Source organism: Coregonus clupeaformis, chromosome 31 (assembly GCF_020615455.1).
Source record: "Coregonus clupeaformis isolate EN_2021a chromosome 31, ASM2061545v1, whole genome shotgun sequence".
NCBI lineage: Eukaryota > Metazoa > Chordata > Actinopteri > Salmoniformes > Salmonidae > Coregonus > Coregonus clupeaformis.
Genome location: NC_059222.1, coordinates 18,161,582 through 18,176,254, shown reverse-complemented (window position 1 = coordinate 18,176,254; position 14,673 = coordinate 18,161,582). Strand labels below are relative to the sequence as shown.

General features: G+C 42.5%; 1 protein-coding gene across 1 annotated transcript; it reads right to left on the bottom strand.

The window, feature by feature from the left end:
• Positions 1–8,232: 8,232 nt before the first annotated feature.
• On the bottom strand, positions 8,233–10,402 carry LOC121548022 (potassium channel subfamily K member 12-like; the record flags this gene model as incomplete). The annotated part of the gene is made up of 3 exons (XM_041859422.1): positions 8,233–9,266; positions 9,440–9,587; positions 10,026–10,402. Coding segments are annotated over 3 exons (921 nt in total), but the record flags the coding sequence as incomplete, so codon positions are not given.
• Positions 10,403–14,673: the final 4,271 nt, after the last annotated feature.

Sequence of the window (14,673 nt, the reverse complement as noted above, 5' to 3'; positions counted from 1 at the left end):
AGGTGAACATTGGACTTGAGGATTCGCCACTTAGAGTTCGTACATTGTCTTACAAGAGGTGGCATGAGTTTTACACAACGCTAAGTCTCTCGAGTGACAGTCAGTGCAGATGGAGTCGAACTATCTGACCTAAGACCATTAGAATTTATATATTTGAAATCGGAGACTCAAGTACCCTCCTACATTTCAAATGAGTCATTCTATTTCTGACTAAAGCTTTGGGTTGGGCGACCAGCAGAGCTCCTTACCCTGTGAATGCAGAATCACAAGCTTTGGATCAATGATTCCTCTAACAGCCTTGCTGACTAGCAGAGCAACCAAGCATCACTCTGCTGGAGTTCATACTTAGAGGCTGTATCACAAATGGCACCCTATTCCCTATATAGTGCACTACTTTTGACCAGAGCACTATGGGAATAGAGGTGCTCTGGTCTGGTATAAATGGACTAGGGTACCATATGGGATGCAGCCCAGTGACTCAGCTGTTCCATTCACTGCTGACAGACTAGTTTAAACAGACCATTGCAAGTGTAAAACAACAAATTCATTTATGGATCCTTTGGGTAACACTTAAAGCCTGTAGGTATAATACTTCACAACTTGTTCCAAGCATGTAAGAGCCTTTATAATGTCTTATAATAATGTGTTATATCTTTCAAATGGACTTTGTTCAGGCACAACCAACAAACAGTCACAGAGAACAGCTCTGTTTACACACACAGTTTGCCTGGTAATAAAATAAGATGTGGTTTGTCATGATTGAGGGAGTCTGACTGTTACTAAACAAGATACATGATTATCATATAATCTGACTGACCGAATGATCACATGATAATTACACTGCTGGACCATTAAGCATGAATCCCCCTATGTATTTTATTACTGACACAAACTGTCAACAAAGCTGTTGGAGCCTCTTAGTCTCAGTCTTAGTCTCCTGTGACAGACTTAACACGCAAGATGTGGTTCCTGTTTCAAGATTTGTTTTAGCCAAAAAGCCAAGTTTCAGCCAAGACAAAACAGATGGCCTTGCACATTGCACCGCAGAGACTTCACCTCACAGCTCCAGGCTTCATGCAGTGCTGCTGCTATTGTCAGCATCACCATCACCAACACCAACCGGCAAGCTTCACATTGATTTGCTAACAGTCTTATACACACTATAAGTCAAGCTTCAAATTCATAACATCTGTAGTCCCTTAGCAAGAAAATCAGTCTTTGCTTACGGCCATATGCACACTATAAGACTATAAGTCACAGGACTTACGGTCATAATCACTGATGTGTGGCTGGCTGCCATGTTATTCCCTTTATAGCATCCTATATTTATGGGCCTTTGAGAACTGTGGAAGATATGGGATGCGTCCAAAATGGCACCTTATTCCCTACATAGTGCATTATTTGACCCTGTTTGAAAGAAGTAGTACACTATATAGGGAATATGGTGCCATTTGATACGCAGGCATGATCCTATATGATCCTTCTGTTAACAAGCCATTTAACATTTACATTTAAGTCATTTAGCAGACACTCTTATCCAGAGCGATTTACATTCAGTGCATTCAACTTAAGATAGCTAGGTGAGACAACCACAATAGCTAGGTGAGAATACCACAAGTCACAGACTAGTCTATTATACTGTGATGATCATATGTTATGGTCATCCCTGTGATATTACATTACACTGTGATCCACCTCTGTTATGTTATTGTCAACCCCCGTGATATTACATTACACTGTGATCCACCTCTGTTATGTTATGGTCAACCCCGTGATATTACATTACACTGTGATCCACCTCTGTTATGGTCAACCCCGTGATATTACATTACACTGTGATCCACCTCTGTTATGGTCAACCCAGTGATATTTCAGAACAGTATGTACAAACAGTGTCATTTTGAAAAATGTGGCATACATTAGTAATAATTTATTTGACAACTTTAATAAATATCTCAGACTTGTTTGGCTTTCATATTGCTGTATGAAGAATACATGATAACATGAGAATAAATAAATTCCATTAAAGTATTGATAGAAAAGTAATAGATAGATATATCACCTTTCAGTAAGAAGCATTGATGTTGCTGTTGACAAACAATACAGCTGTGTCCCTAATTGCACCCTATTCCCTATGCACTACTTTTGACCAGAGCCTTATGAGCCCTGGTCAGAAGTAGTGCACTAAATAGGAAATAGGGTGCCATTTGGGACGTAGACTACATTTCCCCAGACAGACCTCCCGTCTCCCGTCTCCTCTCAGAAGATACAGAGAGCGTCAGGACAGATAGATCCATTGACATCAATGGAGTTTAAGTTTGCAAAATGCAAAAGGATTGTATTGCACAATATAGAAGCTATACATACATTTGGATGTGTAATATTTTTCGTATAATATGCAAGGACAAAGTGAAGGCGATTGAATTAAAGCCATGCATGCATTTGTAAGTGAGCAAACCTTAATCTAAATATATTTATTTATATCTCTAATGTCGTCACTTAGCCTGGTGTAAAATACATTTTATTATGTTTTATTTAATTCTAATCTGGAGGCATCCACAGGATTAATACTAGCAGTTGCAAGATGCAATTAATGTAAAGACTGTCAATAAATTTCTCTCTGCACACATGAACGTACCCCCGCGCACACGCGGGCATGTGCACGCAAACACAAACACACACACACACAGGTTTCCTGCTCCGGGAAAGGTAAAGAGTTAACTATTTAATTTCCTTCTCCCCTAGCCACTATGCCCCAAAGGGGACAAACAGGTTCAGTAAAGTCACTAAGTAATTGCGATGCCTCCAGCAGTAGTATACACTATAGCCCTCTTCTCCCAGGGGGACCAGGACAGATTGAATACAACACTGTAGGAGGCAACATCAGAGGACTTCTAGAATGTATATAATCAACTTCTACACTGCAAAACCATGAAACCATGACACAGTTATAACCTAAATGTCAGTGTTTAAAACTTAAACATTAGGCATTTAGCTTTTGCCAATACGTTTTCTCATCTTAATAAAAACAGGAGTTTAAAATGGAAGATTAAACATGATAGTCGGCCTTTTCCAGTCAGTTTCCACTGGAAATTAAACACTAATGTTCAGATTTCAAACATTAGTGTTTAATTTCCTATCATCCTGTTTAGAGTGCATTTAGTCGTTAGAAATGTATTCAGATCAGTGTTAGGAATGTCTGTCAACTTAGCTACATTTCAGTACAACTGAACAAGACATTTGATTCAATAAATGTTTTCAATCGCGTGGTGTTGTTGTTACTCGATTGAGTTCATTTCCGTTAACTCTCAGAGTTAAAAAGACGTGGGAGGGGTCTCATTATCATATTTCCCAGCATGCTTTGTTGCAGGTAGATTTTCAGAATCCTTTTTTTTATATCTATGTTTCCTCATTCACATTGATTGATTAATTGATCTTATAGTATACAAAGATAAATAACTTACATTTTTCTAAACTAATCCAATCTGTAAGGGGTTTGACGTATTGCACTCATTACTGAGATGGTTGTTCCAGTTTATATGGTTTAGGAGGTCTTGTTTGTTATGTCCTTAATAATAGCAGTCATTCTGAGTGCAGGTTGTAGAGGATAAAATGTTCAAATTGTTCTGCGTTCTGTTGTGTAATAGAATCCTTCCTGTGCTATTGAAATGCTACACTGCATATTACAAACTTCTCATTTTCACCATTTCATTATGGCTGGCAAAAAATGAATATGCAGCCTCTAGCCTTGAAAGTCTAACCACTTTCGTTGTCATAGAAATATACTATATTGTAGCAACTGCCTGTGCTCACTACATTTGCTATTCAGTGTCCATTGTGTCATTATAGATTATCTCAGAAAGAGATGGCCCTGTATATGGTGTTCATCCATACACTAATATGGCTTCATCTGGAGATCAAATGTAGAACTAAAAGCAGGGTACACACGTTCATATCATATTCAATTATTCTCTAGACAGGAAAGCAAACTAACTGTGTCATTCACCTTCTCCTTTATACTGTATGTTATTTACAGATATAGAAAAATATATTTCAAAGAGTAATCTCTGTTTTATATACAACGATCTCGTATGGCTTTACGATAACAGCATGCAGGTAACTACAACAAGCCTGAAGTCTCAAGTACCTGAGTAATTTTCTCTAGTTCTTTTTTAACCCGGGGACAGAGCAACAGAAACATTCCAGCCTATAGATGTGGTATCTATCTGCAAAAAGACATGGTATGTGTTCCAAATTCCCTATACAGTGAGGGAAACAAGTATTTGATCCCCTGCTGATTTTGTACGTTTGCCCACTGACAAAGACATGATCAGTCTGTAATTTTAATGGTAGGTTTATTTGAACAGTGAGAGAAAGAATAACAACAAAGAAATCCAGAAAAACGCATGTCAAAAATGTTATACATTGATTTGCATTTTAATGAGGGAAATAAGTATTTGACCCCTCTGCAAAACATGACTTAGTACTTGGTGGCAAAACCCTTGTTAGCAATCACAGAGGTCAGACGTTTCTTGTAGTTGGCCACCAGGTTTTCACACATCTCAGGAGGGATTTTGTCCCACTCCTCTTTGCAGATCTTCTCCAAGTCATTAAGGTTTCGAACCTGACGTTTGGCAACTCAAACTTTCAGCTCCCTCCACAGATTTTCATGGGATTAAGGTCTGGAGACTGGCTAGGCCACTCCAGGACCTTAATGTGCTTCTTCTTGAGCCACTCCTTTGTTGCCTTGGCCGTGTGTTTTGGGTCATTGTCATGCTGGAATACCCATCCACGACCCATTTTCAATGCCCTGGCTGAGGGAAGGAGGTTCTCACCCAGGAGTTGACGGTACATGGCCCCGTCCATCGTCCCTTTGATGCGGTGAAGTTGTCCTGTCCCCTTAGCAGAAAAATACCCCCAAAGCATAATGTTTCCATCTCCATGTTTGACGGTGGGGATGGTGTTCTTGGGGTCATAGGCAGCATTCCTCCTCCTCCAAACACAGCGAGTTGAGTTGATGCCAAAGAGCTCGATTTTGGTCTCATCTGACCACAACACTTTCACTCAGTTCTCCTCTGAATCATTCAGATGTTCATTGGTAAACTTCAGACGGGCCTGTATATGTGCTTTCTTGAGCAGGGGGACCTTGCGGGCGCTGCAGGATTTCAGTCCTTCACGGCGTAGTGTGTTACCAATTGTTTTCTTGGTGACTATGGTCCCAGCTGCCTTGAGATCATTGACAAGATCCTCCCGTGTAGTTCTGGGCTGATTCCTCACCGTTCTCATGATCATTGCAACTCCACGAGGTGAGATCTTACATGGAGCCCCAGGCTGAGGGAGATTGACAGTTCTTTTTGTGTTTCTTCCATTTGCGAATAATCGCACCAACTGTTGTCACCTTCTCACCAAGCTGCTTGGCGATGGTCTTGTAGCCCATTCCAGCCTTGTGTAGGTCTACAATCTTGTCCCTGACATCCTTGGAGAGCTCTTTGGTCTTGGCCATGGTGGAGAGTTTGGAATCTGATTGATTGATTGCTTCTGTGGACAGGTGTCTTTTATACAGGCAACAAGCTGAGATTAGGAGCACTCCCTTTAAGAGTGTGCTCCTAATCTCAGCTCGTTACCTGTATAAAAGACACCTGGGAGCCAGAAATCTTTCTGATTGAGAGGGGGTCAAATACTTATTTCCCTCAATAAAATGCTAATCAATTTATAACATTTTTGACATGCGTTTTTCTTGATTTTTTTGTTGTTATTCTGTCTCTCACTGTTCAAATAAACCTACCATTAAATTTATAGACTGATCATTTCTTTGTCAGTGGGCAAACGTACAAAATCAGCAGGGGATCAAATACTTTTTTCCCTCACTGTATAGTGCACTACCAGAGCCCTATGACCCCGGGATCAAAGTAGTGCACTTAATAGGGTGAAAATAGTCAATAGGATGCCATTTGGGATGCACCCATGGAGAACAAAGGATCTATTTGTAATTTCCGGTTTATCAAGATGCGTTTTCATAAGACGTTCCAGTGCTATATTTACAGTCATGGTGTTGTTATATACAGAGAGATGTCTGACTGATAAGTCTGAGAAGAAAGCCAAACCTAACAGGATGGTCGGAGAGGGAGGGTACGGTTTGTGTGTGTTGCTGTGTGACTGAGCTGAATGCAGAGATGGCAGAGCCTGCAGGCAATAGCAGGCGTGGGTGGACTAGGGAGAGAGATACTAATGATGGACGCCAGTGAGAGTTGAGCTCTTGGCTGTGCTATTCTGTGTATCTGGATCTGGGAGGGGGTCTCTATCTCACTTTCTCTCTCTGTCTCTATCTCTCTCTCTCTCTCTCTCTCTCTCTCTTTCTTTCTCTATGTCTGCTCTGTGTATTTATCTCTTTCCTCCTCTCTGCTCTCTGTATCTGTCCTTTCTTTCTCTCTCTCTTTCACTCTCTCTCTCTCTTTCTCTGTCTCTGTTTTTCGCTCTATTTTTCCACTCTATTTATCTATTTACCTTTTAATTCTACATGCATGCCTGTCTTTCAAGGACTCTCTCTCTCTCTCTCTCTCTCTCAAAGACCTGTAAATCTGTACCGAGGAGAATCAATGACAGTCAAGTGTGAGAATCCTTTGAGATGAAAGGCTACAAGGGAAACTAGTTTTCATCTTTAATGTCTTCAATCGACTCTCCTTCTCCCAAATTTGCTCCATTTAACATTTAAAGTACCTGTATAGCATCCCCTTATTCACCAAGCTATACCTTCCTCTTCATTAGTCCTTTTATAGAAATACATCTTATTTAATGTTCATTGTAATTATCAGGTTGCACACTTTTATATTTTGCTCGTTTTCCAGTTTTATTTTTCTTACAGGCAGATTTAGTTCAGTTGAAAGAGAATAGGAGAGGAGAGGAGAAGAGAACAGGGGAAGAGAAGAGGAGAAGAGAACAGGGGAAGAGAACAGGGGAAGAGAACAGGGGAAGAGAACAGGGGAAGAGAACAGGGGAAGAGGAGAGGAGAAGAGAACAGGGGAAGAGAAAAGAAGAGAAGAGGGGAAGAGAAGAGGAGTTTTTGCCTGCACACACCAATAAAGTAAGTCAAACACTCTCTGCCCTAAAACATGTTCTGAGCCGATAAGAACCCTACTTACTTTCCTAGGAGGCCCTCGACTTTCATTCTCTTCCTCTCTCCCTCTCTCTCCTCTCTCCCTCTCTCTCCTCTCTGCATTCGTCCATCTTGAGAAATAGGAAATGACTGTTTGAAGCCCTGCTGTCAGGCTCAGTGCAGAATCTCTAACTAGGAGCTCACTGAACTGACTGACATAACAGAGCTGGTCTGTAGGCTACATCACACACTACAGCAGTAGCATAAACCCAATACAACACCAGCCAGTCTGAATTATATTCCTACCCTTCCCCCTTGTCCCTAACCCCTCAACGTTTGCAGATCTATCCGAAGGGTCTGGGTAGGTATAAGCAGTGTAGTGTTGAAGCTTCCACCATATTGCTTCCACTTTACAAACAATTTGGGACGTGCTGAACTGGTCTCCTCTTCCCCCACAAGAATCAGTCACCTGAGCTTAAGATTAGACTAGTATCAAGATGATTGGTGGAGACCATTGAAATATTATGACTTGTTGCTTGTGCTTCCTCGCATAGGTACAATCAATATGGGTACCGGTCCACCTATTACAGAGCATTGAAATGAATGGCTTGAATGTTCATTCTAGTCATTCTATTTCTATGGTAGAGACTAGGTTTGCCATCACTAAGGTGAAGTTATGCTCTCTCTATGGTTCAGCTTCAATACTTCAGGACTGGTCTGTAAATGGATCAGATATGTTGATGAGTTCCTATTGTTCTTCACGATGAGACATGTAATGCATAGTTATATATGTACTATATCATACTGTAGTTATCTTTGTGTTGAAATTATAGGTACAGTACCAACTCAACCTATACATTCAAATCTACTTATAAATGCCATACTTATTGAAAAAGCTCAGAAGCGATAGTGATGATAATGTCACAATGATCACACAGAGTTGCCTCTTCCAGTACAGTACGCTGTAGAAGTCAAACTGATCTGGAGCAGTATGTATCAAGCATCTTGGAGAAGGAGTGCTGATCTAGGATCAGGTCCCTCCTGTTCCTGTATTCAATTTGATCTGAAAGGCTAAACTGATCCTATATCAGCACTTCTTATCTGAGACGTTTGATACTTACAGCCTCAGAGATTTACTCAGGTATGGCTAACTGATTCTTCTGAAGAATGCCAATGGTATAACAGTAAAAATGTTCACCATGGCTTCGAGTCAAAGAGAGCAATATATTGGCTTATGACCTCATGCTATACTAATTCCTTCCTTGTTGCCTCAAGTGTTTTGACCTTCAAAAGTACAGTTACAAGAAGGTTCCTTTCCTTCCCATAGTATCATTCCAACTGTCTCATATCATCATCATCACAGGATGTTGATTCCATCCCCAAAAATGTCCAAACAGTTTCATGCATATCTTTATGCTCTTCCATTGAATAACAAAACATAATCAAGCATGACAAGAGTGATAGCAAATAAAGTTCATCACATTAGACCTTAAAGCTCCTCTCAGTTTCTCTCCCCATCAGTCTCAGTCTCCTTCACATTCTCCACAACCCTGCAGGGGTCTACTCCAGTGTTTCTCAACCTTTTATACCAACCTTTTTATTATGTTAGGGACCAGCAGGCTATGGTCCCTCTAGTGTCAGAGACTGACAAGCTATGGTCTTTACTCCGTGGGGGACTGCTTACATTAAGTCAGCCAATCATCTCACCGACCAAAAGTCCACATCCCACGGACCAGCGCCTGTCCAAGGACCAGAAGTTCAGAAACACTGCTCAGGTCTACCTGGAGTTGCTGGTCTCTGCCAGTCTGTTGTTCATGATCCCCAGAGCGCCCACTCCTCCAGAGAACCCGTTATGTCTCGAGCCGCCACACACCGTCCTGGGATAACCGTTAGCCGACTCTGATAACTGCTTCTGCATGAGTGCCAGTGAGACCTTATTCGAGGCCGTCAGGTCCTTCATCGAAATCATCTCTCCAGAGAGTCTTCGTCCTCCTCCCTCCGTGTCGCTGTCGCAGGGTCCCGAATCCCCAGAGTCCGGCGGGCGTCCAATTCCGAAGCGGCCCTTACGGATTCTCGACCCGGGCCGGATGGCGTTGCGGCGTCCCAATGGGAAGGAGTTGGACCTGATGTTGCACCGCTGGCAGCACAGGTTCTGAAGCATCCAGTTGAGCACCTGAAGGAAGGAAGGAAGGAATTTGATTAGACATTTAAAATACAGATAGAGTTACAGATAGAGTTGCCTCAGCCAATTGAACACAACAATACATACATAGATAATGATTGAGGATTAAAAATACAATATTGTCGACAGAATTATTTCCATTGTGGTCATTGTTCTAAATCTACCTGTTTGATGACGATGGAGATAACGTTGAACAGGGAGTAGATGCAGCACACGCCCATGAGGATGAACAGGCAGTTGGCCAGACGGTACAGCGGCTGGTACTCATAGTCCGCTCTCTGGCTTGACACTAGGTCTCCGAAGCCGATGGTGCTGACGAGGGAGGAGGAAGAGAAAGAGGGAGAAGAAGAGGAAGAGGAGGAGGAGAAAAGTAACTAGGGTTGCAAAATTCCAGTAACTTTCCACAAATTCCGCAGTTTTCCAGAAATCCCGGTTGGAGGATAGCCAGATATTTCCTGTTTATTCCCTCCTAATTCCAATAATCTTCCAAATTGTTTTTTTGCGACCCTACCCGAGACACACACACACATACACACACCCACAGAGAGGTTGAAGAACAGGCCAGCCACAGTGCAGTGCCTTGCTCATGGGCACAACAACAGGATATGATATCATGGATACTCTAGGATGCCAGCATCTGATTTACTCCCCAGCTCATTCCCCACCAGATTTCCCCCACAGTCAGACTCAAGATTTGTACAGACAGCTGGCCCACCTCTCCAACCTCCGAACTCTAGTAGGCTACCTTACCTAAATGTGACGAAACAGAAGTAGAGTGAGTCCAGGTAGGCCCATCCCTCCACAGGGGTGTACATGGCTGAGGCGCAGCAGGAGATTATGATGGCAGACAGCCCCAGGATCAACATTACGTGGTAGACCGACGGCTTCCACCCCGGGAAAGAACGCGCCGAGAAGTCATGGCGGATACCCGGCGGGAGGAGGCCGGAGTTCCGGATGCGGCGTTCCCTCACGGCCTTCATTACCACGGCCAGGAGGGTGATAATGCGTTCCAGGAAGAGGTTAAAGAACAAGATGGTGGCGGCGCAGCCAAGGAGACCGTAGAAGATCAGGAACACCTTCCCTGCTACCGTCACCGGAGTGGACATCCCGAAACCTATAGGGGAAGACAGAGAAAGATGGGGTTAGATTGATGGATTGCTTGATTGATTGAGTGGTTTATTGTTGGTTGATTGATTGACTGATTAATTAAAGAAGATTAAACTACTAAAGGCTCTGAGGAAGGCAACTAAGACACCACACCATTAGTATGTGTGTCTGTTTGTCCATCCCTAATAAACCTCAAAGATCACTGCAGGCATCTGAATGCTCCATTTCTTTCTTCTGGGGTAGACACCATTTCCTGGCATGGGGTAAGATGCTTTTTAGGTTAGACACTATTATATCTATTAAAAGACTTTGGTGGTGTACCAGCATTGGACGAGTTCAATTAAGTGAGTGATATTTCACTATTTAAATATCTGGCAACGTCATTCAATTAGCATTAGAAGTGGCACTTCTTTCTACTAAAAACGTACCTTCTCTGGACTTCGTCTCAAGACAAGGTCATCAGTATTTGGGAGGGTGTGTGTATAATGCAGTAATGAAGCTAAGCTCTGTAACTGATTGACATTTCTGCTGTAGATGCATGATTTGGTCCTTTGTTCTGTCTACTCATTTCCTGGTCAATTTGGGTAAGTGTGAAAGCTAAATGGAGATGGTGACGAGAGAAGATAATTAAATGTCTGTGGTGTATGTGTGTGTGTGTGTGTGTGTGTGTGTGTGTGTGTGTGTGCAGCATGCGTTAAGTTATGCAGGAACAAGAACAGGAACACTTCCTATCTTCGGAAGTGACAGGTCAGAGGTTAGAGACAGACTGCAGCTTACTCACGCACACACACACCCTCTACCTTTGAATTCTGTGAGTCAGTACATAACTGATTGGATAAGGGATTGGCTTGGTGTATTCTGTCAACCAATAAACAGAGAACAGGGAGATCAATGAGTGTGATTCTTTTTCAAGGTTAAAGGTCCCAAACAGTCATTCTGATTCCCATGTAAAATAGCCTTTTGAGTGACTACAATATCACCCATAACATTTTTGGAGGATAGAAATGCACAAATATTTAAAAAAATTACTTTTCCTCTCATGGCTAACTATCAAATTCATAAAGAATGTAACTATTCAGACCCTTTACTCAGTACTTTGTTGAAGCACCTTTGGGGAGTTTCTCCCATTCTTCTCTGCAGATTCCCTTAAACTCTGTAATGTTGGGTGTGGAGTGTTGCTGCACAGCTATTTTCAGGTCTCTCCAGAGATGTTCAATCGGGTTCAAGTCCGGGCTCTGGCTGGGCCACTCAAGGACATTCAGCGAGTTGTCCCGAAGCCACTCCTGCGTTGTCTTGACTGTGTGCTTAGGGTCGTTGTCCTGTTGGAAGGTGAACCTTTGCCCCAGTCTGAGGTCCTGAGCGCACTGGAGCAGGTTTTCATCAAGGATCCCTCAAGGATTTGCTCCGTACATCTTTCCCTCAACCCTGACTAGTCTCCCAGTCCCTGTCGCTGAAAAACATCCCCACAGCTTGATGCTGCCACCACCATGCTTCACCCTAGGGATGGTGCCAGGTTTCCTCCATACGTGACGCTTGGCATTCAGGCCAAAGAGTTCAATCTTGGTTTCATTAGACCAGAGAATCTTGTCCTTTAGGTGCATTTTTTGCAAACACTAAGCAGGCTGTCATGTGCCTTTTACTGAGGAGTCACTGCCGTCTGGCCACTCTACCATAAAGGCCTGATTGGTGGAGTGCTGCAGAGATGGTTGTCCTTCTGGAAGGTTCTCCCTTCTCCACAGAGGAACTCTGGAGCTCTGTCAGAGTGACCATTGGGCTCTTGGTCACCTCCCTGACCAAGGCCCTTCTCCCCCGATTGCTCAGTTTGGCTGGGCGGCCAGCTCTAGGAAGAGTCTTGGTGGTTCCAAACTTCTTCCATTTAAGAATGATGGAAGCCACTCTGTTCTTGGGGACCTTCAATTTTCTGGTACCCTTCCCCAGATCTGTACCTCGACACAATCCTGTCTCGGAGCTCTACGGACAATTCCTTCATCCTCATGGCTTGGATTTTGCTCTGACATGCACTGTCAACTGTGGGACCTTATATAGATAGGTGTGTGCCTTTCCAAATCATGTCCAATCAATTGAATTTACCACAGGTGGACTCCAATCAAGTTGTATAAACATCTCAAGGATTGTCAATGGAAACAGGATGCATCTGAGCTCAATTTCGAGTCTCATAGCAAAGGGTCTGAATACTTATGTAAATAAGGTATTTCTGATTTTATTTTTAATACATTTGCAAAAATGTTGCCTGTTTTTGCTGTTGTCATTATGGGGTGTTGTGTGTAGATTGATGAGGAAAAAAACAATGTAAACAATTTTAGAATAAGGCTGTAACGTAACAAAATGTGGAAAAAGTGAAGGGGTCTGAATACTTTCCGAATGCACTGTATATACACCATGCCCCTCTGCAAACACGCCTTCTCCGATATTGTTTAGAAGGCGGTACTTATTTAAATTTGGTAAGAGAATATTATGTTACAATTGGTGTATTGCAGTTTTCCCAATTGTTTACAAACTAAAACTGGCCCATGAGGCACAATGACCCAAACCTGAAACTAATTTAGCAGAACCATACACCACATCTGACCCAAACCTGTAACTCATTTAGCAGAACCATACACCACATCTGTAATACTACTGGCACATGTTTTGCTTTACACTCAGATTGCAATTCTATAACAAACATTTGGCAAAACACAACACTAAATTCTCTACCTTTCACACAACCTTCAAAAGTAAAATGTATTGTGTGAAAAATTAAAAGCAACACTGCTCAACAAGCTAAGCTCAATTACCAATTACCTTTCACTCTTCACACATGCAAACACTAATTGTGTAAATTCTCACTTTGCAATCAGACCTTTGGTATGGATAAAAAGTCCAATGAACAATTGAACAATGGAAGCAAACTTGGCAGAGAGCGGTGGAGGTGGAGGTGGAGGTGGAGGAAGACCAAGACCAAGAACAAGGAGAGTAATCTCTGATGAAATTCGGGTGACTGTGGTGGACCATGTGGTCAACCATGTTTGACCTTGAGACCTCTCTCAAGGGCAGAGAGGGCAGCCCAATCTGAGCCGCTTCACCGTAGCATCCATCATCCGGACGTTCCAAAAATGAGAATAGGTATGTACTGCAGATATAGGACATATCTACTACTTTTACTACTTGACAGTACAACATAAATCACAGTAAAGACTGTAGATTCCAATACACACTGTAAGGGGAAGCAAAGTAAACATTTCATGTATTAATGTATGTATGAAATTGGGAGCTATACTACTTTGTCACATGTTTATGTTGTATACTGTATTACTGTAGAGTTTACTGTACTGTATGCTATTTTGTTTTTGTAGAACTGAAAGACGACCACCATGCGGTGGTAGAACGCGTCTATTTACAGACCAACAGGAGGCTGCCATTGTGCAAATGGTAGTTGAAAATAATGCCGTAAGAATGCGGGAAATCCAACAACAAATTATTGAAAACACTGCCATCTTCCATAACATCAGAGTGAGCTTATCAACCATAGCCCACATCCTTAAGAAACACCATCTCCAGATGAAGCAAATCTACAGAGTCCCATTTGAAAGGAATTCCCAAAGAGTGAAGGATAAACGGTATGAATATGTGCAAGTAAGTAATGTACTAGTATTATACTTTTGAAACATTAGAGACTCATTGATGTTGCCAGTGAAATTTACTATACTGCAAATACAGTATTTACTGTCATTTTAGAGAATCATGGAGTTGGATGCAAGTCCCATCCCCCAGGAACTCATATTCAATTTAGCGAACAATGGACTCAATTTAGCGAAGACGAGGAGGAGAAGAAGGGACATCATTGGTCAACGCGCCATCATTGAGGTACCTGGCCGGCGCGGGGGATATGTCACCATATGAGCAGCTATGAGCCACAATGGGGTCCTCCACCGCCATGCCACCCTTGGACCATACAACACTGCCCATCTCCTTCATTTCCTGAACACCTTACATTACAATCTTTTTCAGCCAGAGCAGAGAGGGCCAGGTGATCCTGAGCAGCAAATGTCTGTTCTAATTTGGGACAACGTGAGTTTCCATCGGGCTGCTCAGGTCCGCAAATGGTTCCATAACCATCCCAGGTTTACAATTATCTATCTCCCACCATATTCCCCATTTCTCAACCCCACTGAGGAGAAGTTTTCAGCATGGTGGTGGAAGGTGTATGATCGCAAACCCCATGAACGTATGGCCCTTCTCCAGGCAATGGCCTGTGGTGACGTTCCAGCTGAGTCCTGTCAGGGGTGGA